Source organism: Podarcis erhardii (assembly GCF_964252035.2).
Source record: "Podarcis erhardii genome assembly, chromosome: 2".
NCBI classification, from domain to species: domain Eukaryota; kingdom Metazoa; phylum Chordata; class Lepidosauria; order Squamata; family Lacertidae; genus Podarcis; species Podarcis erhardii.
The window spans coordinates 15,246,053-15,272,494 of record NC_138498.1 but is presented as its reverse complement, the minus strand read 5'-3'; the positions used below and the strand labels follow the sequence as shown (position 1 = coordinate 15,272,494).

The window sequence follows — 26,442 nt, the reverse complement described above, 5'->3', positions numbered from 1 at the left end:
ATGTATGGAAGTGAGAGCTGGAACATAAATAAGGCTGATCGCCGAAGAACTGATGCTTTTGAATTATGGTGCTGGAGGAGACTCTTGAGAGTCCCATGGACTGCAAGAAGATCAAACCTCTCCATTCTGAAGGAAATCAGCCCTGAGTGCTCACTGGAAGGACAGATCGTGAAGCTGAGGCTCCAATACTTTGGCCACCTCATGAGAAGAGAAGACTCCCTGGAAAAGACCCTGATGTTGGGAAAGATGGAGGGCACAAGGAGAAGGGGACGACAGAGGACGAGATGGTTGGACAGTGTTCTCGAAGCTACAAACATGAGTCTGACCAAATTGCGGGAGGCAGTGGAAGACAGGAGTGCCTGGTGTGCTCTAGTCCATGGGGTCACAAAGAGTCGGTCACGACTAAACGACTAAACAACAACAACAAGTCCCAACACCCTTAACACAGTTCCCAAGAGTGCTTTCAATGTAAGGCATGGATTTGTGTACAGTACTGTGAGCATGCCAGCAGCCCATTCACTAGGGCCATCGATTGCTTGGTGTGACATTAATGGGCTGGCATCCATGATCCTGAATGCGGTAACTGCCCCTGAAGGACCAGGTGCACAGCCTGGGAGTCATTTTGGACTCACAGCTGTCCATTGGAGGCACAGGTCAATTCTGTGTCCAGGGCAGCTGTCTACCAGCTCCATCTGGTATGCAGGCTAAGAGCCTACCTGCCCACACACTGTCTCACCAGAGTGGTGCATGCTCTGGTTATCTCCTGCTCAGACTACTGCAGTGCGCTCTATTTGGGGCTACCTTTGAAGGTGACCCGGAAACTAAAACTAATCCAGAATGCAGCAGCTAGACTGGTGACTCGGAATGGCCGCCAAGACTATATAACACCAGTCCTGAAAGACCTACCGGTACAATGGCTCCCAGTACGTTTCCGAGCAAAATTCAAAGTGTTGGTACTGACCTTTAAATCCCTAAATGGCCTGGGCCCAGTATACCTAAAGGAGCATCTCCACCCCCATCGTTTTGCTCGGACACTGAGGTCCAGCGCCGAAGGCCTTGTGGCAGTTCCCTCACTGCGAGAAGTGAAGCTACAGAGAACCAGGCAGAGGGCCTTCTCAGAAGTGGCGCCCGCCCTGTGGAACACCCTCCCAGCAGATGTCAAGGAAATAAACAACTATCTGACTTTTAGAAGACATCTGAAGGCAGCCCTGTTTAAGGAAGTTTTTAACGTTTGATGTTTTATCACTTTATTATTTTTATTATTATTATTATTATTATTATTCTGCTGGGAGCCGCCCAGAGTGGCTGGAGAAACCAAGCCAGATGGGCGGGGTATTTATGTATGTATGTATATACATACATAAATCATTTAAATGTGACCAGGCACACATGGAAAGCTTACAAGAATATTACATTATCCTGTAGCCCTCAAGCAATATAAAAGCAAAGACAGAGAAACCTCGAAAGAACTCTTGAGAAGGACTTCCGGGTTAGCGCCTCCGGTAATGGCGGAATTCCTCTGATCGGGAGGAATTTGCTTCGTGGGAATCCGGGTCTGGCCGCCACAGCGAAGGCGGAGACCCAAAAGAAATCACAGGCAGGTGAAGCCTGTGAACGTGGGATTCGGCTGGCACCTTTTGCACCTCCCCTACTCGCAGGGAGACCCGGTTTCGGCGATCCGGAGCGACGTGGGGTGAGCGGCGCGGTGCTTCGAATTGACTGCTTCTTCCACGGAACGAAGCCGCATAGCTGTTGCCAGAGAGCGCTGACTTTTTCCTGTGGACAATTTGATCTTAAAGCAACTACCCGTGAGTAGAGCGGAGAATCGGGTTTTTAAACGTCTTAATTTGGTGCCGAAACGGGGAGGTCTAAAACAGGAAGTCCACCTTCCCCTTTTGTAAATAGATTGAAGCAACGAGGATGCAAGCTGAAGTCTCGGAAAGCCTATAGTAAAGGACTAAATTTCCATCAGTAAAAAATACTAAACCCCCCTTGGTGGCAGGAGAAGAGGGGGGAAAGTTTTGGACTGAGTATACCTGCAGGAGAGAGCGAACAGAATTAATATACCACCACTCCGATCCTGGAAACGGGCTGCCAACAGGACTGACGTGTTCTGGAAGGCTCACTGACCGTGATTAGAACGTTCACTGACAGTTAGTTAAATAAGAGGAATACATTACTTCCACTGTCTCCGTCTGCGTTTAAAAAGGAGTAAAAGTAACAGAAAATTGAAACTAACTTTATTGTTTGAATTGAGTTTAAAAGGACTAATACAAACTTAATACGTGGAAGGGATTCAGGTCGGAGCGAAACAATACAAACTTAAAGCTTTTGCAGATGACCTAGTTTTGACCCTGCAGGAGCCAGAATCTAGTACGAAAAGAGTATTACAATTGATTCAGGATTTTGGTCGGGTGGCGGGATTTAAATTAAACAAACAGAAAACCAAGGTGCTGGGAAAAAATTTGACAGATACAGAGTCAGAACGGTTTCAGAGAGAAACAGAACTAACTATGGTTAAGAAGGTAAAGTACCTAGGGGTAAACATAACAGCAAAAAATCTGAGTCTATTCAAGGATAACTATGAAAAATGTTGGTCTGAAATTAAGAGAGACTTGGATAGCTGGACAAAATTGAAGCTTTCTTTGTTAGGCCGAATTGCTGCTATTAAGATGAATGTATTGCCAAAAATGTTATTTTTGTTTCAAACACTACAGATTGTGGACAAAACGGAGTGCTTCCGGAAGTGGCAGAAAGATATATCTAAATTTGTCTGGCAGGGCAAAAAGCCCAGAATTAAGTTTAAGATATTAACAGACGCGAAAGAAAGAGGGGGCTTTGCCCTGCCAGACTTAAAGTTGTACTATGAAGCCGCAGCTTTCTGCTGGCTAAAAGACTGGCTACTTCTCGAAGACACTGACGTACTGGACCTGGAAGGTTTTAACAATGCTTTTGGTTGGCATGCATACTTATGGTATGACAAAGTTAAGATCAATAAGGCCTTTAAGAACCATATTGTCAGGAAAGCAGTGTTTAACGTCTGGACAAAATATAAAGACTTACTGGAAAATAAAACTCCAAGGTGGCTTTCACCTCTGGAAGCTAAGGCCCGAAAAAGACCCAATATGGAGGCCAAATGGCCAAAATATTGGGAAATATTAGAAAAAGATGGAGACAATTGGAAATTGCAGAGTTTGGAGAAAATGAAGGATAAGGTGCGAGACTGGTTACATTATGCTCAGATTAAAGAAGTTTTTAAAAATGACAAAAAGTTAGGGTTCCAGGTGGAGAAATCGAAGTTAGAAACAGAATTGTTAGAACCAAAGACTAAGGTACTATCTAGAATGTATAACTTGCTGTTAGAATGGAATACACAAGACGAAATGGTTAAATCAGCTATGATAAAGTGGGCACAGGACATTGGGCATAACATTATGTTTGAGGACTGGGAAAGGTTGTGGACCACTGGGCTGAACTTCACCGCATGTAATGCTCTGAAGGAAAATGTAATGAAAATGATATATAGATGGTACATGACCCCAGTTAAACTTGCCAAAATATACCATTCGTCTGATAATAAATGTTGGAAATGTAAAGAAAATGAAGGAACATTCTTTCACCTCTGGTGGACATGCCCTAGGGTGAAGGTCTTCTGGGAAATGATATATAATGAGCTGAAAAAGGTATTTAAATATACCTTCACTAAGAAACCAGAGGCCTTCCTTCTGGGTATTGTCGGCCAGAAGGTGTTAAAGAAGGACCGAACATTCTTTATGTATGCAACAACGGCAGCAAGGATACTCATCGCAAAAAATTGGAAAACTCAAGATCTACCCACACTGGAAGAGTGGCAGATGCAGCTGATGGACTATATGCAACTGGCCGAGATGACTGGCAGAATCCGTGATCTGGGAGAAGAGAAGATGGAGGAAGACTGGAAGAAATTTAAGATGTATCTACAAAAATGGGAAATTTAAGATGTATCTATGATAAAATGGGCACAGGACATTGGGCATAACATTATGTTTGAGGACTGGGAAAGGTTGTGGACCACTGGGCTGAACTTCACCGCATGTAATGCTCTGAAGGAAAATGTAATGAAAATGATATATAGATGGTACATGACCCCAGTTAAACTTGCCAAAATATACCATTCGTCTGATAATAAATGTTGGAAATGTAAAGAAAATGAAGGAACATTCTTTCACCTCTGGTGGACATGCCCTAAGGTGAAGGTCTTCTGGGAAATGATATATAATGAGCTGAAAAAGGTATTTAAGTATACCTTCACTAAGAAACCAGAGGCCTTCCTTCTGGGTATTGTCGGCCAGAAGGTGTTAAAGAAGGACCGAACATTCTTTATGTATGCAACAACGGCAGCAAGGATACTCATCGCAAAAAACTGGAAAACTCAAGATCTACCCACACTGGAAGAGTGGCAGATGCAACTGATGGACTATATGCAACTGGCCGAGATGACTGGCAGAATCCGTGACCTGGGAGAAGAGAAGATGGAGGAAGACTGGGAGAAATTCAAGAAGTATCTACAAAAACATTGTAATTTGGTTGAATGTTAAGAAGGATGCTAGATTATAAAAAATTGGCCACCACTAAATTAGATTTGAAATTTGATGATAAGTGAGACTAAAGAAAATATAAAATTTTTTGGAAGAAGTGCTAGATCATATTTGAATGTGTGGACATGAGATTGTAAACAAGTTGATAATTTGTTTGGAAAAAACTTTTAACGATGTAAATGGGAGCGGGAGACGCGAGGGAGTCCAAAGAAGTGATGAAATTATGTCTGTGATAGAAGTAAGATTGTTTATTATTTGTGCATTTATATTTAAAAACTTTAATAAATATTTATAAAAAAAAAAAAAATAGAAACTGTTTCCCTCTAGAGGAAGCCTTTGAAACTGTCACAAGAGTTGAGCTGGGGGAATTTCCAGCTGCAAGATAAAAACCTGTGCGATTCTGGGGACCTTGAATCGGTTAAGAATGTTGACAGAAGAGGCCTTAGTGGATGTATTATGTAAGATAAGTGACTCATTGGAACAGCTTCACAAAAAAGTGGATGTGGTAATTACCAAAATCGATAATTTGGGACAAAAAGTGAACACCAATACAGAAACTATTCAGAAACTGACACAGGAATCTACTTTGACATGGCAAACTGCGGAGAAGGCTAGGGAGAAAGTTATTGCCGTTGAACCTAAAGTAACACAATTGGAGAGAGAGAGTCCCAGCCTTACAGATGCAATTTGATGACCATAAGTTGATGCCTGCTATGATTGAATTTAAAGAAAATCAGATTTCGAGGATCAGAGCCCTACCTGAACTGGAGAAGGAAAGTTTGATAGATTTCCTCACACAGGAGTTTGATGATTTTTGGGACCGGGACTTGGGTCAAGAAGAGATTAAAACTGTGAGGGCCTTCGGACTTGGAAACTATGGAGATTTGGTTGCCCTGTCGAGAAGGAATAAAATCATCTTTAGGTGGGAGTTTCCCCGAGATCTACTCTTTAGCCTCAAAGGAAGGAAAATGAAAATAAGATCAGTGGAAGATAAAGTAAAGCTCATGTATAAATATGAAGAAGACTCACAGAAGGGACTTGGAAAAGAGTTAAGAGCATTGGACAGAAGATCACCAGGTTGATGGACTATAGGGAATTGGCGGATATGACTGGCAGAATCCGGGATCAGGGAGAAGAGTCGGTGGAAGAAGATTGGAAAAAGTTTAAAGACTATTTATAAAAATATTGTAAAATTAATGAGTGTTAGAAAAATGTTGGAAAGGAGCTATATGGCTTTAGTAGAAATGTTACAAGGAATTAAGTACAAATAGATTATTAGAGTATTAAAGGGAAAATAAGGTTAAAATATGTTAAGACAATTATATATTAAAGGGAAAAATAAGGTTAGAATATGTTAAGATAAATTACAGGACAGAAAACAGAGGAAGATGGAAAGGAATTGCTGAAACAGTTAATTAAAGTGGAATACAAAAAGGGAGGTGTGAAACAGTTAATTAAAGTGGAATACAAAAAGTAAATGAAAGTTAAGATACTGAACTTATTAGATGTGTTTTAAATTGTGTTTGTTTGGTTTTGTTAATTTAATGTTTTGGGGTTGGTGTTGTGTGGTGTTTTTGTTTTTGTATTGTATTGTATTGTATTGTATTGTTTAATTCTTTTTCTTTCTTTTGTAGTCTTTAAAATGTTAATAAATATTATTATTTTTTTAAAAAAGAGACTGCTGGAAATAAGCAAGGAAAACCTACTGTTCGATGCCATATCTGTGCTGTGCTGGTCTTCTGTTTGCAATGCATGTGTTTCCACTAAAAAAATACTCACTCGGAAGTTCATTCTACCAATTCAGAATTCGTAACCAGGCTTTCCCCAAAAGTCTTTGCTTAGCTGGCTGTGTCATTGGCTTGGATTTTGCTGCTGGTTATTATGCCTTTTGCTCCTTGCTAAAAAGGTGGGTAGCTGTTTCCTTGGTGATGGTGTTACATGTTGTCCTTCGTGTTGCCTTTACTGTGCCTTGCTGTTTTTGTTTGTCACTTTGGGTTTGTCTTGAGTAAAATGAGGTATCAGCAACAACATTTGTAGGGCACACACTATTGCTGCAGTCTTGGAAGTATCTGCAAGAGGAACTGTCCCAGACAGAACAAGAACATTGTGATACAAGACGCTGCTGTTTCAGGCATGCAAACTTGAATTTGCTGCATTGGCTTCATAATCTCTTCCTTGCTCCTCTCTCACATTGCAAAGGAACTGGGGATCAATCCAGACTGGGCCCAAGCATGGCATGTGTCTGACCTGGTCCTGCAAAACATTACCTATAGATTCATGCCCACTAGGATGCAAATTTGAACTTATTTCTGTGCATATTCAGTTACCACTCTTGTGCTCACTCTCAGCAATGGAAAAGTCAGCAGCACATTTAACTGCACGATCTCTCTTTGGGGGAGGGGGGAAACACCTCTATTGCCTGTTTCATATTTAAATTCATTGAAATGTGTGCTATCCATCTTTGATCATACAGAAATGAGTTCCAGCCTGGGGCAATGGTAACTGTGACAACCCTCTTCAAATGAGCTTCAAAGGAACCTGTTGCCTTGACATCTTCAGTGTCAACCCAGAGATTCCCAACACACACACACACACACACACACACACACACACACACTAAAGCATTAAAAACAACAACATATTTTGTGTTTTCCCTCCCTAAAGATTTCCCCCTTCGCCCCTTGGACGGGGAAGGACAATGTTGATAGTAGGATGTTAGTTGACCAAACCCGGCAGGGCTTTGTCAAAGGCATTGTAAGAAACTGTGTTATGACAAAGTATCATGAGTTGAGGACACTTACTATGAATAATGGGCTTTAGAGACTTCTTGGAACATCTCATGAACTCCAGCACCAAATTCTACATCAGATCATTTGGCTGTTCCTTGATATCCTCCCTTCATCATCCTCTGGATTGTTCCTTGATATCCTCCCTTCACCCTTAATAGGATGCTAACAGGGGAGGGTGAAGGGAGGGAGGGAAGGAGGATGTGGGAGAAAGGTGGACCACTAGATGAAAACAACAAAGCACCTTCTCTCACTCCAATCAGAATTTGCAGCCAGACACCATGGGCATCAGGGAGGTAAGAACATCCTTCTGTGAATATAGGAGGCAGCCAAATTGGATGTATTTTGATAGTGTTCACCCACAACTCCCTTCCTATCGTGTAGTTGATGTCCACCTGTTTTCCCCTGTAACAATCCATCTATGTGTCCATCTATACACTTGATCAGTCATTTCTGTCAGTAGGTTCTGTCCTTTTCACCTTTTCTGATCCCTCAACACATTTTGCTTCGGTTCATCTGGCTACTTTGAAAACGTTCACCAAATCCAAAACGGAGACCGTCGCCGCTAACAAACAGTAGACTTAACAGTGCAGACAACATATTTTCCTCAGGGCCAGTATAAGTTCAGAATCGGAAAAGAAATGTTTTAAGTAGCTAGCAGATACTGTACCTGACAGAAGGTACAGAATCATTTTTGTCAAGGGATGTTTTTAAAAATCAGGTGCCCACACTGGTGTCCCTCTGGGTCCGGTAACCCTCCAGCCTCTCCTGAGCTGCAGAGGCTCAGGGCAGAGAGGTGGAGGGAACTAAGTTCCTGCAGGAGGAGTGCTCGCCTCCAGGCCAGGAGAGGCGAGTCACCTGTGGACTGGGGCCACCCTATGCCTCAGGGCAGATAAAAGTCAGCCAGCCCCAGTCCCAAGTTGCGGGAGCAACGTTGTTGGTAGCCAGTTCCTGCCTGAACCCTGTCCTGCCGGATTTTTTGACCTCGCCCGACTCCCTGCTTTGGACCCAGCTTCATCTTTGATGGACGACCTCAATACTGCACCCTCAACCTCGGACTGGACTCGGATCTTGCCTCACGGAAACCCACAGGACCAGCACAATTATGTTTTCCATTTTTAAGTTTGGAGTACAGTAGTTGCTTTGGAAGACGATAATCAGGCATTCGCAGAACAAACACCATGGTGTGCATAAGGGGTTGGAGGGGGAGATTCCTAATTCTGTTGGCCAATAGAGCACAGGTTGTGTTTTCAAAGTCAATATACCTTTGACTGCCAAATACTGGAGACAACTATGGGATGGCTATGCCACCAACAAGCGTTCTTTTGTGAACACTCTTTGGCATTGTTTGGCCACTGGTGGGACCCCTGAATGGTCCCTTGTTCTCACTAAGCCTTGATTCTTAGGTTATATTTGGACATACTATGTTTCCGCAGTGCATGAGATCAATGTATCCCTCACTGAGATGCCATTTCATTATATTTCTATGCTGCCAGCAACACAAGGAGCTCAAAGTGCCCCCTCCCTCTTGTACCATCAATTTCATCTTCACAGTAACCCTCGAGGTAGGTTAGTCAGGCTGAGAGAGAGAGTGTTACTGACCCAAGGATCACTCAGTGAACTTCATGGCCATGTGAGGAGTTAAACCCAAGGTTTCCCTGGTTCCATTTGACACTGACCACAACACCATGCTGGCCTCCATTATCTTAGTGCTTGATTTCTCTTACCATATTTATTCTGGTGGTTCAGTAGACATGGGGCTGTGCCTACATATTTACTCCCCAGGATCAATCCTCTGACAGTTGGGGGTTTTAGAGAAAAGTCCAGAAGGATGTTATGGTCGATGGTGTCAAAAGCCGCTGAGAGATCCAGCAGAACTAGGAAAGAAGCTCTCACCTTTGTCCCTGGCCCGCCGGAGATCATCAACCAGTGCAACCAAGGCAGTTTCAGTCCCATGATGAGGCCTGAATCCCGACTGGAAGGGATCCAAATGGTCCACTTATTCCAGATGTGCCTGGAGTTGTTCAGCAACCACTCGCTCAATCACCTTGCCCAAGAATGGAAGATTTGAGACTGGGCGATAGTTGGCCATATTGGCAGCATCTAAAGATGGTTTTTTAAGAAGCGGTTTGATAATCGCCTGGGTCTGGGAAGGCTCCCTCACAGAGAAAAGCATTCACCACCCCGCGAAGCCCATCACCCAGCCCTTCCCAGCTAGCTTTTATAAGCCAGGATGGGCAAGGATCAAGGAGACAGGTGGTTGGTTTCACTCGTCCAAGCAGCCTGTCCACATCCTCGGAGGTAACAGATTGGAATTGATCCCATGTAACAGGACTAGACAGAACTCTAGCACTCTCCCGCCCCGGCCCTGCTCCCACGGTGGAGAGCATGTAGAGAATGGCTTGCATTAGAAGTTCAGATGGTTGTAGTGGCCCATTCCTGGAACAAGCAGAGTCTTCTGTGTCCATCTGCAGGTGATAACGTCCCTTGACTCTTCCTTCTTCCCTCAACTCCAGGAACTGCAGAGCCGTCAGTTCTGGTGCCGCCTGCTGGCAGAGGCAGGAGGCACCCTGATCTTCGTTTGGGTGGTGCTGGGCGCCTCATCCCCTGTGAGCCCCAAAGAGGTGCTTCCTTCCCCACTTCAGCCAGCCCTTGCTGCAGGGCTGGTAGCTGTCAGCTTGGCTCACTGCTTTGGCGACATCAGCGGTGCCCAAGTCAACCCGGCGCTCACGGTGGCCTTCCTCTGCACCCGCAAACTGGACGCTCTGCACGCAGCAAGCTATATCCTGGCCCAGTGCTTGGGTGCCATCTTAGCTTCAGGTGTCTTCTACCTTGTGTTGCCCACCTCAGCTGTGGGGCAATTGGTCACCAAGGTGAGTAAGCTACACTCCTTTCTCCCTCCTTCTTTAGGACTCCCTCCCCATGAGGCATCCGCCTTTCAACTTTAACTCTGCCCACTTTAGCCAGGAATAGAAATAAAATAGAGTAGCCATATTTGGAAGAGCAAAAAATGAGGACGCAATGGATAAAGTACTTTGCAATTGTTATTTTTTGTGTGAAAAATCAATAAATAAGATTTACCCAAGGGGGGAAAAAGGAACATCCTAAGAAAAGCAGGACATTCCAGGATCAAATAAGAAACTGGGATGACTTCTGTAAATCTGGGACTGTCCTTAGGAAATAAGGACACTTGGAGGGTCTGTGTCAGGAATGAGCCAGCTCCAAGCGAAGGTTTGCAGCCAACTGCTGAAAGCAGCCAGGAGCAGAGAAGCTTAGATGTTAGGCAGAGGAGATCCGGCAGCTGCAGACTTCGGCTCTTCGTGACCTTGACGATCTGGTTGATAAGGCAGTAGCTGAGAGCAGGCTAGAACACAGCCAAAGCTCGCAGGAAGTACAAAAAGGCGCAAATAGAAACAGCCTCTCAAAAAAGGAAGAGGTTGGAGCTGATCCACTAAGTCCGAAGAGTCAGTGAATGGGAGGACTGCTAGACAGTAAGCAAAACAAGAGACGTAAGGGTCGTAAATTCAATATCTTCTGTCACCACCAGAAGTTTTCAGAAGGGTCACCAGAGGCTTTGTTAGAGTTGTCCGGAGCTATCTGTCTGTTTTTGCAAAAAATCCTTCGTTTTAATTACCTACGCTTACTGTGTTATCAAGCTGAGAACCTGGACTCTTGACAGTCTGGGCCTGTGGCGGGTCTTGAATTTAAATGGGTGACCTTAGAAATGTTACATAGGGAGTCCAGCTGAGTGCCTTCATCCCTCTCTGGGCAATGAAGGGAACTACAGCCAAGGAACTACCTGGTACCAACAAGTAGATGATTCTAGAAGAGCTTCCAAGGAAGCACTGATGGCTGTTCTGAGCAAATTGGAAGCCTTGCTGGCTGCATGGGACCATTGCTTTCCTCATGCTCCAACTTTGCCACTCCCTGCCTTTAGCTGTTGACTTGCTGACCACATGCCAGCAGCCCACTGCCCACTTAGGCTACAAGTGACCCCTTTTTCTGCCAACTGCCCAGTTCTTGTCTCAAACTATCTCTTGAAACAACAGGTCCTTTTGGATTTTCTTTCCCACCAACCAACGTCAAAAGCCACTTCGTTTCACACCATTACAGACATTAAATCCACATATATATATATATATTAAATGTATTTTCTCTTGTCTTTTAGCTATGCATGTGTATAGCTGCGAAGGAGACAATGCCCAAGTAAATAGTTACATGGTGATAAATTATTATTATTATTATTATTATTATTATTATTATTATCATTATTATTATTATTATTATTTATACCCCGCCCTCCCCAGCCAAGACCGGGCTCAGGGCGGCTAACAAGCAATAATAAAAACAAGTTGAATGAATACAACTTAAAAACAAGATTAAAATACAACCTTAAAACATTAAAATGCAGCCTCATCACAGGAGGGGAAAGGAAAAGAAAAAAGAAAGGGAGGGAGGGAGGGAATCAAATTGGCTCCAAGCAAAAGGCCAGGCGGAACAACTCTGTCTTACCGGTCCTGCGGAAAGAAATCAGATCCTGCAGGGCCCTGGTCTCATGAGACAGAACGTTCCACCAGGCCGGAGCCAGTGTTGAAAAGGCCCTGGCTCTGGTTGAAGCTAATCTGACTTCCTTAGGGCCCGGGACCTCAAGGGTGTTGCTATTTATGGACCTTGAGGCTCTCCGTGGGGCATACCGGGAAAGGCGGTCCCGTAGGTAAATAGTAGCCATCTCGAAGTTGTCTCAGATGCAGAACTAAGATAGCTGGTACCAAGATATTGGTAACGTGACTTATAATATTACCCTCCATTTGTGACAGTTTTAAAAGAAATGCACTCTGTTTGCTTTGTTGTTTTTTTTTATGTTGTTATTTGGACTCTGCATCATGAATGCAAAAAGTATTCTCCCCAATGAAGGGTTTTAAACACATGCAAAGATTACCCAGCTGCCATGAACATGCTGGGGCCGAACAGCGGCGCATATAGAATTGGTTTTAAATTGAGTCATAGAATTTGGAGGGAGGGGTTCCTCAGAGTCCTTTAAGTCCACTCGCATGCTGAGTGCAGCAGGAAGACCAGCTGGTTGAAGACATTATGCAGCATACTAACAATTTCAACATAAAAACAGTTCGAACTGCAATATTTCAGGTCAGCAGCGAAGGAAACGCTGGACAGGCCTTGGGAATGGAAGCTTTTTCCACTTTCCAGCTAGCTCTAACCATCTTTGCTGTAGAAGACCATCGGAGGCGTGAGTTGGGTGAGCCTGGAATCTTGGCCATTGGCTTCTCTGTAATTGCAGGAGCCCTAGCTGCGGTAAGAGCCTTTGCTTGTGGTTTATAAAGTCCAGATTGATTGAAGGTTTTGTTGCTAGAAGCCTGGGGCCAGCATCACAAGTTGCCCACGACTGAAGGCTGATTTTTAATGTCATTCCCCCACTTCCCCTGGTGTTTCAGATGATAGCATCCCTCCTACTGTTTCATAAGACGCATGGAATGTCAGGTTGAATTACAGTGGCACCTTGGTTGTCGGAACTTAATCCATTCCGGGAGTCTGTTCTTTGTATGGCTGGCTATACCCTTCCATGTCAGCCAAGTGATTGTAACTGAAAACTGGAGATTGAAGGAATCATGCAATCTTGGCTGGATAAAGAAAGAGTAAGCTCAGGCCTGAAGCAGGGAATTGATTTTAACAGCTGCACACACAGCACTGCGTTCAGTCCTGCTGCACAAAGGAGGGCTGACAAATCAGAAAGTATACTAAAACCAACACTGGCACACACAGAAAAAGTTCGTAAGGAAATATATGCATATTTGCACAATGGATTCAGAAAACAGAATGTGGGGGTTCTGGCTGAAGAATCGGGGTTTTTCTTTGTGTTTGTGGTTTGCAGAAACCTTTACTAGTACTTTACTAGTACTAGTACTGTAATTCGGGAGTGAAGCAAATTTAATACCAATGGTTGGGAACAGATTTTGCGACCCTATGGGCAGGGGGACTTACTTTTTGTATATCTATGTAGCACCTAGCACATATTAAGTCACTTATGAACAATAGATGATGTTCAGCAAGACACACTCTTAGTTGTTTTTGAGATAATGACAACAAACTAACGCACAGAACAATCAGCCCAAAGGAGGGAGATGGACCACCACTGACTATGCCATTGTGATATCTCTGCAGGGCACGTTCTCCGGAGGAAGTATGAACCCAGCTCGGTCCCTGGGACCAGCTGTCATGACAGGAATCTGGGAACATCACTGGGTAAGTGAATGGAGGAGACCCTTTTGAGAGACGAGTGGTTCTTTGTTCTCCCCCTTTTCTGACTTCATGTATTTCAGCTGGCCCTCAGTGCTCCAGTTTTTTTCCCTTCAAGCTTTTCTGGCTTAGTGTAATTATTTTTCATTTTTAAAATATTCTTTATTGAAAAATAAAAATATACAGAATTACAAGTGCGCCAAGTAAGATAAGACACACACACACACACACACACACAAACACACACAAAGAAGAAACAGGAAATACAGTGGTACCTCTGGTTACATACACTTCAGGTTACATACGCTTCAGGTTACAGACTCCGCTAACCCAGAAATAGTGTTTCAGGTTAAGAACTTTGCTTCAGGATGAGAACAGAAATCGTGCTCTGGCGGCACGGCAGCAGCAGGAGGCCCCATTAGCTAAAGTGGTGCTTCAGGTTAAGAACAGTTTCAGGTTAAGTACGGACCTCTGGAACGTATTAAGTACTTAACCTGAGGTATCACTGTAGTACCCATGTAGAAAACAAAACAGAAAAACAACAAAAAACACATTGGGTGCCTTACAAAAAAAAGGAAGAAATTGTTATTGTAGTTAACAATTGTAGCTAATGTATTTTAGTTGGCCCTCAGTGCTCCAGGTTGTTGTTGTTGTTGTTGTTGTTGTTAAAACTGCCTGGGGTGCCAACTTGAATAAAATATTGATGGGGGCAGGTAAGCCCTGACTCACATAATCGATCACATGATACGACGCACATACCCCATTTGAATGGCATTGCGCATCAACTGGGGGGGAGGCCCCCTCAAATATTTTATTGGAGGGGCTGAAAGTACCTCAAGCCCCTAGGAGTTGGCTCCTATGAAGGCTGCTTAGGAACCCTGAGTGTTGTGATTCCCTGCCTCTCTTGGGATCCCACCAAGTTGATTCAGTCACTTTAAAACTGCCTCCCTTAAGCCATCCTGGTTGATTTCGGGCCTACTTCTCTATCCTCAAGGATGAGACAGGTGCTTTAGGTTGCCTCTTTTGCTCTCTCTCTCTCCTCCCCTCCTTCCAGGTGTACTGGCTGGGCCCCATCCTTGGTGCAGTCCTTGCTGGTGTCTCCTACGAATTCTTCTTTGCCAACAATGCTTCGCGGGAGAAGCTGGTTGCCTGCTTGACCTGCCGCGACATAGAGATCGTGGAGGCGGCTAGCATGTCTCGTTCTTCTGTCTCCGCCGCTGCCAAGCCGCCTTGCAATGGGGAACACAGCACCGAATAGAAGGCAACACCTTTCCCTCTCCAGCTTCCTGCTGCTACCCCCACGCGACAAAACTCCCTCCTCTTAGCAAAGCTTCCTTTGCCACTTTTACCCAGCTGCTATCTTCCGTATAGGATCACCTGCGCTCTGGCACTAGGGTGGGACTGGAATCTGGACCCCTAAAGATGACACAGCCTGACATTGATGGCACAGAGCACGGCCACTGGTTCTGGCCCCAACTTAGAGAGTACAGTGGTACCTCGCAAGACGAATGCCTCGCAAGACGAAAAACGCGCAAGACGAAAGAGTTCTCCGTTTTTTGAATTGTTCCGCAAGACGAATTTCCCTATGGGCTTGCTTCGCAAGACGAAATGTCTTGCGAGTTCTTGCGAGTTTGTTTCCTTTTTCTTAAAGCCGCTAAGCCGTTAATAGCCGCTAAGCCGCTAAGCCGTTAATAGCCGCTAAGCCGCTAATAGCCGCTAAGCCGCTAATAGCTGTGCTTCGCAAGACGAAAAAACCGCAAGACGAAGAGACTCGCGGAACGGATTAATTTCGTCTTGCGAGGCACCACTGTATGGTGGTCTCATAGGCTAACACAAGCAAGATCTGGAAACCAGGATTCCTGGGTTCCCTTTGCGTAAGGTCCAGTGAGCTAGAACATGGTGTTCTGGTTTCTGTGCCCAGGATGACGGACATGACAGACAAGGAAAGGCCTGGAAACCAAGGCTACTAGGTTCCATTCTACACTCCGTTGGCAATTTCATCATGTAAAACCCTGGGCCAAGAAGTTGACAGAAGAAGACAGATCTGGGTTCACTGGTATATCGCCAGGTGATTCATAGGTAAATCAGCATGGAGCTTGGTGACTTCCAAATTGTGTCAACAACAGCAGCAACAAAATGACACCCCTCCCTCTCTCCTCAATTATACTACCAAAGAAAGCTTGGTGCAACTATGTGTGTATTTTTTGTGGTGGTGGTGGGGAGGCCTGTGATTTCTGGTTTTTCTGGTTCTTAAAAAAAAGAAAAACATTTCTGGGATCAGAAGTAAAGGTCTTTTGCTGCACCCTCTGCACACCCTCCAACATTCCTCCGATGAAAATAGGCTCGTACTATTCCATACCCTCTAACATTTCTCCAGTGAAAATACAGTCGTACCTTGGTTCTCGAACAGAATCCGTTCCGGAAGTCCGTTTGTCTTCCGAAAATGTTCGAAAATCAAGGCGTGGCTTCCAATTGGCTGCAGGAGCTTCCTGCACTCAATCACAAGCCACAGACGTTGTGTTGGACGTTCGGGTTCCAAAGAACATTCGCCAACCGGAACACTCGCTTCCTGGTTTGCGGCATTCAGAAGCCAAAACATTCGAGTCACAAGACATTCGAGAGCCAAGGTACAATACAACTCTAACCAACTGAGCCTGGATAGCTCAGTTGGTTAGACCATGGTGCTGATAACACCAAGGTTGCAGGTTCGATCCCTGTATGGACCAGCTGCATATTCCTGCATTGCAGGGGGTTGGACTAGATGATCCTCAGGGTCCCTTCCAACTCTACAGTTCTGTGATTCTGTAGGGACGTCCTACCAGGCCCTCCAGCATTTCTCTGATGAAGATAGGGATGTCCTAAGGAAAAGCGGGGATGCGGGTAGCACTGTGGGTTAAACCACAGAGCCTAGGACTTGCCGATCAGAAGGTCGGTGGTTCGAATCCCCGCAACGGGGTGAGCTCCCGTTGCTTGGTCCCTGCCCCTGCCAACCTAGCAGTTCGAAAGCACGTCAAAGTGCAAGTAGATAAATAGGTACCACTCCGGTGGGAAGGTAAACGGCGTTTCCGTGTGCTGCTCTGGTTCGCCAGATGACCTGGAAACTGTACGCCGGCTCCCTCAGCCAATAAAGCGAGATGAACGCCACAACCCCAGAGTCGGTCACGACTGGACCTAATGGTCAGGGGTCCCCCCTTTAAGGAAAAGCGGGACATGCTGGGATCAAATCAGAAACTGGGATGGCTTTTGTAAATCTGGGTCTGTCCCTGGAAAGTAAGGGCAATTGCTGGTGGGTTTGGGGATGCTAGTACAGTAGTACCTCAGGTTAAGTACTTAATTCGTTCCGGAGGTCCGTTCTTAACCTGAAACTGTTCTTAACCTGAAGCAACACTTTAGCTAATGGGGTCTCCTGCTGCTGCCTTGCCCCCGGAGCCCGATTTCTGTTCTTATGCTGAAGCAAAGTTCTTAACCCGAGGTACTATTTCTGGGTTAGCAGAGTGTGTAACCTGAAGCGTATGTAACCTGAAGCGTATGTAACCCGAGGTACCACTGTGGCAGCAACAACGAAACAGTAGACGCTGCAAGCTTCAAGGATGCCCATCTCTACCCCAGGCCTGTGTCTACCATTTGCCCCAATATTAGGTGCATCTCAGAAGGCCACCACTGTGATGCTCTGTTCTCTTTGCCACATGGGTGGAGTTCAACAACAGGTCTAAGCCAACGTCCCTCTCTAAACCCGATGCACACAATCGAGCACAGTGAGGAGTGCTATGGAGCGAGGGGGGTCGCATGCCGCCTCCCCTCCCCCTGTGCCTGGAACACGCTGGGCCAGGAAAAGTGCTGACCCAGCAATTCCCATTATCCTCGCCCCTTTCAGGCCCGATCATTTCCCTCCCTCCGGCCCAATCACAGAGCAAGCTGGCAAATCCCCTGGAGCCCAGAGAGAATTAGAGTCTCTTAAACAGATCTGACTACACCTCGCCTCCAAAATGCTGAGGTGACAAATATCCCAGAGAGGCCTCTTTCTAAGCACAGAGGGGGCCTGGTTTCATCCACATCCCCCCCTCTTTTTTTTTGTTTTGTTGAGTGGTTAACCCCTGAAACTCCAGCCACAGGAGTCCTGTCTCCAGCGTTATCTCCTCTGTACAGTTTTGTTTGGTTCCTTAGCATACCCTCCAACATTTCTCCGATGAAAATAGGGATGTCCTAAATAATAATAATAATAATAATAATAATAATAATAATAATGATGTTGTTGTTGTTGTTGTTGTTGCGGTTGTTATATTATTTATACTCACCCATCTGACTAGGTTGCCCCAGCCACAATGGGCGGCTTCTAACATGGAAAAAAACTCATAGTAAAACATTAAACTTTTTTTTTAAAAAAACAAAAAAACCTTCCCTATACATGACTGCCTTCGGATGTTTCTACGGGTTGTATAGTTACTTATCTCCTTGGCTCAGGAGTCACGTAATTCCATATCCTCCAAAATTTCTCCGATGAAAATAGGGCTTGCCAATCAGAAGGTCGGCGGTTCGAATCCCCGCGACGGGGTGAGCTCCCGTTGCTCGGTCCCTGCTCCTGCCAACCTAGCAGTTTGAAAGCATGTCAAAGTGCAAGTAGATAAATAGGTACCGCTCCAGCGGGAAGGTAAACGGTGTTTCCGTGCGCTGCTCTGGTTCGCCAGAAGCGGCTTAGTCATGCTGGCCACATGACCCGGAAGCTGCACGCCGGCTTCCTCGGCCAATAAAGCAAGATGAGAGCCGCAACCCCAGAGTCGGCCACGACTGGACCTAATGGTCAGGGGTCCCTTTACCTTTAAGGAAAAGTAGGACCTTCTGGGATCAAATCAGAAAGCGGGACGGCGTCTGTAAATCCGTCCCTGGAAAATAATGCTTCCCAGCAATTGGCATTCACTCTGGGCAGCTTCCAACACATATAAAAACATAATAAAATATTAAACATTAAAAAACGTCCCTATACAGGTCTGCCTTCAGACTTCTTCTAAAGGTTGTTCAGTGGAACCTCAGTTTTGGAACGTAATCTGTTCCGGAAGTCCATTTGACTTCCGAAACGTTCGAAAACCGAGGATCAAAGGGCTGTCAGCAAGTTCAGTGGGGAAAACTGAGAAACTCTCCTCAGAAGCCATTCGACTTCCGAGGCACATTCAAAAACGGAAGCATTCACTTCCGTGTTTTCGGTGTTCGGCTTCTGAAATGTTCCACCTATCTCCTTGGCTCGGGGGTTGCAAAATGCCCATCAACTTTGGGGGACCATGGCCCCCTCAATATTTTTTTGAAGGGACCTTAGCCCTTAGGAGTTGGCTCCTATGGTCCACAGCCACTATGCCATGCTGTACCTTGTAGCACAAGTAAACTTAAGAATCCCAGCGGTTTGGCTAGAATAGGAGGATCCCCAGGATAAGGTAAGGGGATGTGAATGTGTTTGCTGGGATTAAGGGCTACTCTAGAGCATGAGTAGGCAAACTAAGACCCGGGGGCCGAATCTGGCCCAATTGCCTTCTAAATCCGGCCCACAGACGGTCCGGGAATCAGCGTGTTTTTACTTGAGTAGAATGTGCCCTTTTATTTAAAATGCATCTCTGGGTTATTTGTGCGGCATAGGAATTTGTTCATTATTTTTCTTCAAAATATAGTTCAGCCCCACACAATGTCTGAGGGACAGTTGACCGGCCCCCTGCTGGAAAAGTTTGCAGACCCCTGCTCTAGAGTCTGGGAGTGATATGGCTTTGGTTTCAGATGAAGGAACTATTATGGGGACTGGAAGGAACAACCGTTCAGCTAAGATTAGGCTGTCATACACACGAGAGGTTTCTTGTTCCTCAGTCCAAAGCCCATGACATGAAAGTGATGGCAGGTTCTCCTGACTGAAGCCAATACAAGTACATTCCCCTCCACATGGATCGACACATCTCAAATCAACCTTGTGAATGGTCTTGATCTCAACATAGCATAACTTGCTGCAACCTACCTTTTGGAAGGATTTTCTCCTTGAGCAAACTAAAGTACATTTCAAGATGTGCAAATCCACTGGGAGGGAAATGCCCTACAACATCATCAGAAATTACCGCTCAGTAAATAGGTTTAGACTGGTGCAGAAAACTTTGTTTCCCCACTATTGCTTTTCCTTTCCTAGTTGTGTATTTACAGAGCAAGTTACACTGGAGTGGGGAAGAAGATGCCTCGCAGCTCTACTAGTGGAATGGCAGTGGTATCAAACACACATGCATGACTTGGGAAGGGAAAACATGTCACCAAGAAAGACACAAACAGTGTAAAAATGGAGTCCCTGGAAACAGGGAGCCCAGCATAAGAGGATAAGCCAAGGGCATGCCTGTCATTTGCCACATCTCAACGCACAAGAAACACAGGCAATAAGGCCAAGGGAACCCTGTGGCAAGGCCTAATAAAGCAAAGAAAAACACACAGGGAACATCACTAGTTCAAACGTAAGCAGACACTTTTAAAAAGACATAATTCCAGGCTGCAGCAATAAGCAAGCAAAGGAACCCAGTGGTTAATCTGCAAAGCATGAGCAAACATGCTCAGCACCAGGGATGGCTCAGTTGGTCTCAGGTTCGTGGGTTCAAGCCCTACACTGGGCAAAAGAGTCCTGCATTGCATGGGATTAGATGACCCTCGTGGTCCCTTCCAACTCTATGATTCTTTGAGGAAGCTGTTGGTTCAAATCCACACCTTGGCTTTCTATTTTTACACTTCCCCAGTTCCTATGGAACAGGAGATGATCAGAACGCTTGTGGAAACACATGAAGGTCCAGGACAACGGAGGGCAGAGAAGGGAGGGGGCAAGGAGTGATTGGCTCTCAAAAGTCAGAAATATCCCCACTCTGGCTATCACCCCTCTGGCTGGTGAGGAGTGATACATCACGTACTGACAGGAGGACACAGGGCCCATGTCACTGCAGAAACCACTACCACACAACACAGTCGGCTGGAGGGAACCCACACTTGTCAAAAGGGTCCCTGGCATTACAACCAGGGCCTCAGAATGGCATGCATGGCTGTGAAACATGCATTTGGAAGCTGAAGATGCATTGATGGCATCTTAACCACACAAGAAGATGGCAAGGTTGAGAAAATGTGCGTCGTGGTGTAGTGGTTAAGAGCGGTGGACTCGTAATCTGGTGAACCAGGTTCGCGTCCCCGCTCCTCCACATGCAGCTGCTGGGTGACCTTGGGCTAGTCACACTTCTCGGAAGTTTCTCAGCCTCACTCGCCTCACAGAGTGTTTGTTGTGGGGGAGGAAGGGAAAGGAAAATGTTAGCCACTTGGAGACTCCTTAAGGGGAGTGAAAGGCGGAATATCAAGTCCAAACTCTTCTTCTGTGGGGCTTGGATAGGATGCTCCTGAAAAGGAGTTCTCAGCAATGCATCAGATCCAGGATCTACATGTCATTGTGGTCCAGGGGTGTACCACTAGGAGTCCTTTAGGGACTATGGGGAAAATATGAAGCAGCCACAAGGGGAAGGATGCAGAGGCAGCAGCCACGGGCATCAGACTGCTGGATCGAGGTGAGCAAGCAGGTGGAGGAGCTGAAGAACAGGTGAGCATGGGCAGCAGGGCCCTGGGCATGCCAGAGCTGTTGGGGACAGGGGACACTGTGCCCAGGATTTGCTGGGCTGGTTTCAGTGAACACAGCTGCTCAGAGACATTTGCTGCTCAGTCACGCTGTCAGGAGCAAGCCAGCAATAAATCACACAGAGTAAGTGAAGTTAACTCTTTATTGGAAGAAACAGGAACTGCTCAGGAACTGCTAGGCCTAAACAGCACAGCAAGTCTTCTTCAGTAAGTCTTGTCCCTATGAAGCAGTTGTGGAAACTGAAGGTCTCCTCCTCTCCTGGTCTTTGCTTCTCCCACTTCATACTTCTCCTGGTCCTGTGCATAACTGTCAACTTACAGATTTGAAAATAAGAGACCAGCAGCCTCGAAAATAAGGGACCAGCAGCCAAAATAAGGGATTTTAGTCAACCAGTTAAAAGGGACCAGATAATTTGGGAGAGCAGCGCCGGTTTTTAGCTCTTCGTTTCCAGAGGTTGCTGCTCAAGACACCAGCCGATGAAACACTGCAATTAAATAACTACAAGCAACAACCACTTTTCACGCAAAACGAAGCCCAAGCTACGAAGATGCTGCTGCAGTTCTGTATCTTTTCTCTCATGCTCCATCTGCAGCTCTCAGTTCCATCAGGCAGGGTGGGAGGAAGGGGGGGGGGAATAGCACCTGAAGTAAACTCGCAAATCAGACTATCTATGCTAGTCTACCACTACACATCTATGGGAGAAGCGCTTGCGGTCCTTCCTCCCCTTTCCCCTTCTATGGTTAGCCCTTGGAACACCTGCCCGCGCCTCCGCCTCCGCCTCCTCTCTCTGAACTGCTTTCTCTAGGGTTGCCCTCGCTCTCCTCTCAAGGCTCCTCGGCAATTCATAGGCTGCGCCAGGCTGCCCATCTCATTCGGTTCCTTCAGCAGTGCAGCTGCAGTACGGCCTAGCGAGAGCGGCGGCAGTGGCAGTGGGCAGAGGAGAGGCCCCAGGCAGAGAAGCTCAGTTCGGCGGCCGTGAGGAGGATGGTGTCGGAAGGGCCTGAGGCTCCCAGCAGTCCAGGCGGGGAGGTGCTCCCAGGGGCCGAGGCTGGTGAGAGGAGACCGGAGGGGGGCGGGCCAGGCAGCCAAGCAACACAGTTGGAGCCTCCCTCCTCCCTGGCTGGCAAGGGGGGGGAGAGGAGCTGCTTCCTTTGAAACCTGGGAAATTTAAGGGACATCATCAATAAGGGACAGCAGTGGGACACGGCACTGGGATAAGGGAGTTTCCCGCCAAATAAGGGACACTTGACAGCTATGGTCCTGTGACACCACCAGGGAGAGGAGCTTGTTGCAGCAGGAGGGGGAGACACCCTGTCTTCTTTACCAGCCTGATTCATCTCTGCCTCTTGGCCGCTCTCCTCTCTTACTACTGATTCTGGAGTTCTCTCTGCCATGGACTCTCCCTTCTCACTAAACCCTGTTGCCTCTTCAACTTCCGACACCTCCTCCCAGTCTGCTCCATCTTCTCCCTCTGACCACTCACAGTTGTCCCACCACCGATCCCCAGGTTATGAGCCTTCTTCCCTTGGAGGTCCCCAGCTGGTCCCCTCCCCCATTCTTCTGTGTCCAACCAATCCATGACACACGTCCAAGACAACCGCCAGATGGAGGCAACCACCACATGTTCCCAGGGCAACTGTTGGACTTACAGGCACATCCTGATTACATCCTTGCCAAGGGCAGCATCAGTCGGTGCTGGACTGTCTGCCGCGTGCAAGGAGGCTGGCAGCTCTGTAGGCAACATCTGGCTGTGTGCTGGCCAGTGCTGGGGGAGACTGGGTGGGCCTCTCTCATGATCTGTGCTGCAGAAGGGAATATTCTTGGGGCGCCTTACAGTACATAGGTATGAAAGTGATTTAAATGCAAGTAAGACGCGGATGGCGCTGTAGGTTAAACCACAGCGCCTAGGACTTGCCGATCAGAAGGTCGGCGGTTCGAATCCCCGTGACGGGGTGAGCTCCCGTTGCTCGGTCCCTGCTCCTGCCAACCCAGCAGTTCAAAAGCACGGCAAAGTGCAAGTAGATCAATAGGTACCGCTCTGGTGGGAAGGTAAACGGCGTTTCCGTGTGCTGCTCTGGTTCGGCAGAAGCAGCTTAGTCAAGCTGGCCACATGCTGCTCAAGACACCAGCCGATGAAACACTGCAATTAAATAACTACAAACAATAACTAAAGCGAGATGAGCTCCACAACCCCAGAGTCGGTCACGGCTGGACCTAATGGTCAGGGGTCCCTTTACTTTATCTTTACCTTAAGACATTAAACCATAACCAAAGCAACAGAAGACGCAGAAACAAAGCTCACAGTACCCCTGGTCCAAAGTCAAAACAGATATTTAAAGAGACAACATTATTAATAGTATTAGTACAGTGGTACCTCAGGTTACAGACGCTACAGGTTACAGACTCCGCTAACCCAGAAATAGTACCTTGGGTTAAGAACTTTGCTTCAGGATGAGAACAGAAATTGTACGGCGGCGGCGCAGCAGCAGCAGGAGGCCCCATTAGCTAAAGTGGTACCTCAGGTTAAGAACAGTTTCAGCTTAAGAACTGACCTTGAGAACGAATTAAGTTCTTAATCCGAGGAACCACTGTATTAATATACTCCCTATACCCACAGGTCTCAGGTGGTTCACAGGATAAAATTGCAATATGAAAACACAAAATACATAATCAAAAGAAAAACAGAATCAACCACTCCCCAGGTCTTCTGGCAAAGACTCAGACTGTATAAGCTATTTAAGTTATGCTTGGTGCAGATTGCCTAGCCTTTTGTCAGGCGGCAGTGGATCCAACCGCCACGGCAGGTCACCAGGAACGGATAAGACAAGGAAAAGTTCTTACCAACTGCTTTTTATTCTATATTCACAGAGAGAGGCTTGGAAATGGAGCCTCTTAGAATAATGGCGTTGCCACGAGTGAGTCTCCACCCCCTCCCTCTCTCCATTCATGCACCATCACTTGCCCTCTGCCTCTGAGCTCTCTGCTCTCCTATTTTCAATGCTCTCCGGGTTCTGGGAGGGGGGGTCTGGAATGCTTTCTAAAGATACAGTGTCCGTCAGCTGTCTCCCCCTCTGGTGCTGCTTCCTCCTCCTCCTCTCCCATTATTTCCCCTCGTCTCCTCTGAGCTGATCTCCCTTAAACCCCTATTGTAATTCTGAACTGTCTTCTTCTTCTCTGGAAGCGTCAGGCTGTGGAGGTGGTCTCCAGCATTCCTCCTCTGCCCAGTCCCTGACACCTTTGCCAGCAGAGCTTAACTGCATACTGGATGCAGCACCTCCCTTGTGTGATCTGAAAGGCAAGAATCATAGAGTTGGAAGGGGCCCCAAGGGTCATCTAGTCCAACCTCTGGCAATGCAGGAAGAAGAGTGTTAGAGCAATACAATGGAAGAAGAAATAAACAAGTTTTCCACATTTGGTAAAGAAAGTGGTGCATGGATGAAGCATGGAATATGGCAATAGAGGTTATATGTTGCAGGAAGTGTCATGCCTCCCCTCTTTTCCACCTTTGTGAGATGCTCTGTTTGGTACCCCAGTTACTGGAAGTGGACTGGAGCTTACCAGCATGGGGGGGGGAGGATGGATGTCTCTCCTGTGTGGGAGGGATAGCACTCCTTTCCTGCTGCTGTGAGGGGAGTAATATGGGTCAGACATATGACATATGACAAAGTGTGGCAAGGGAGGCCCTCACAGCACAGGTGTACTTTATAGTGAGGCTGAGGCTTCCGGTTCCTCTCTGCCTTAATGGAGGCAGCCCCCATGGCAGCAGGAGATCATTGGCAAAGGAAGAACAAGGATGATTGAGGGTAATTATCCTTGCAAATTCCTCCCAGGGATGGGGAGGGGGAATGGACTTCACTCACAGTTCATCTCGGTACCTGGCTCTTGTTCCGGCATGGAATGTGGGGGGGGGGGCAGAGAGGCGCTGAGAGCAAATGCACATCACCTGTCAAAAACCCTCCAACGCTGCCATTAAGCAGCAGAGGTTCTCCTGTTAATTAGAGCTTAATTGGACTAAAGTACGGGCATGTGCTAGAAGAGGTGAGATCACAAACTGTCGAACAAACCAACTGCAAGAACTTGAGATATTTAATTCAGTGCAAAAGAAGGTGGGGGGGAGGGGAGCCTACAGTTTCTTTATCTAAAGTTTTCTTCTCTACATTCATGATTTGGCAATCCTCCTCTGAAGGTTAGTTCAAATTATATTTGTAAAGGTTCACAATAGAAACTTAGAGCTGACTCTTCCCCATCCTTTATTATTTACGAAGTGAACTGAATAACGCTAAGAGGACTTGGGATTTAATTTAATTGGAAGTATAATTGCTCATATATCTTCAGCTGGAAGGAAGGATGAAAGGCGTCTATGAAGTAGCAAGGAATTTATAGGGCACAGTGGCATATTGTGCGTTGCCAGTGCCCGAGGCCATGCAGAGGGGTGGTAGGGAGGGAAACAGATGGAGTACACATGTACATTCAAGCATCCGTGTCACCCAGGAGATCGCAGCCGCAGATGTAAGAATAGAAGGAGTCGTTCCATTGTCTGGAGAGGTCACTTCCTGGTTTGCATGGAGATAAAGAACAACACAACTTTTAGAAGGCATCTGAAGGCAGCCCTGTATTGGGAAGCTTTTTAAGTCTGACATTTTATTACCGTATTTTTTGCTCTATAAGACTCACATTTTCCCTCCTAAAAAGTAAGGGGAAATGTGTGTGCGTCTTATAATAATAATAATAATAATTTATTATTTGTACCCCGCCCATCTGGCTGGGTTTCCCCAGCCACTCTGGGCGGCTTCCATAGAAACCAAAAATACACTAAAATATCACAGATTAAAAACTTCCCTTAAGATGTCTTCTGAATGTCAGGTAGTTATTTATCGCTTTGACATCTGATGGGAGGGCGCTCCACAGGGCAGGTGCCACTACCGAGAAGGCCCTCTGCCTGGTACCCTGTAGCTTTGCTTCTCGCAATGAGGGAACCGCCAGAAGGCCCTCGGTGCTGGACCTCAGCATCTGGGCAGAACGATGGGGGTGGAGACGAATGCAGGCTGTGCAGCTATCCCAGAAGCCAGAACAGCAAGAGGGATTGCTGCTTTCACTGCGCAGCAATCCCTCTTGCTGTTCTGGCTTCTAAGATTCAGAATTTTTTTTTTCTTGTTTTCCTCCTCCAAAAACTAGGTGCGTCTTGTGGTCTGGTGCATCTTATAGAGCG

General features: G+C 46.4%; 1 protein-coding gene across 1 annotated transcript; it reads left to right on the top strand.

Moving 5' to 3' along the window:
• Positions 1–7,644: 7,644 nt before the first annotated feature.
• On the top strand, positions 7,645–15,103 carry LOC309336374 (aquaporin AQPAe.a-like; the record flags this gene model as incomplete). Its single annotated transcript, XM_081851992.1, has 6 exons — positions 7,645–7,659; positions 8,860–8,928; positions 9,793–10,236; positions 12,509–12,673; positions 13,541–13,621; positions 14,670–15,103. 6 exons carry the CDS (start codon positions 7,645–7,647, stop codon positions 14,871–14,873), a joined length of 978 nt encoding a protein of 325 aa, XP_081708118.1. The 3' UTR covers positions 14,874–15,103.
• Positions 15,104–26,442: the final 11,339 nt, after the last annotated feature.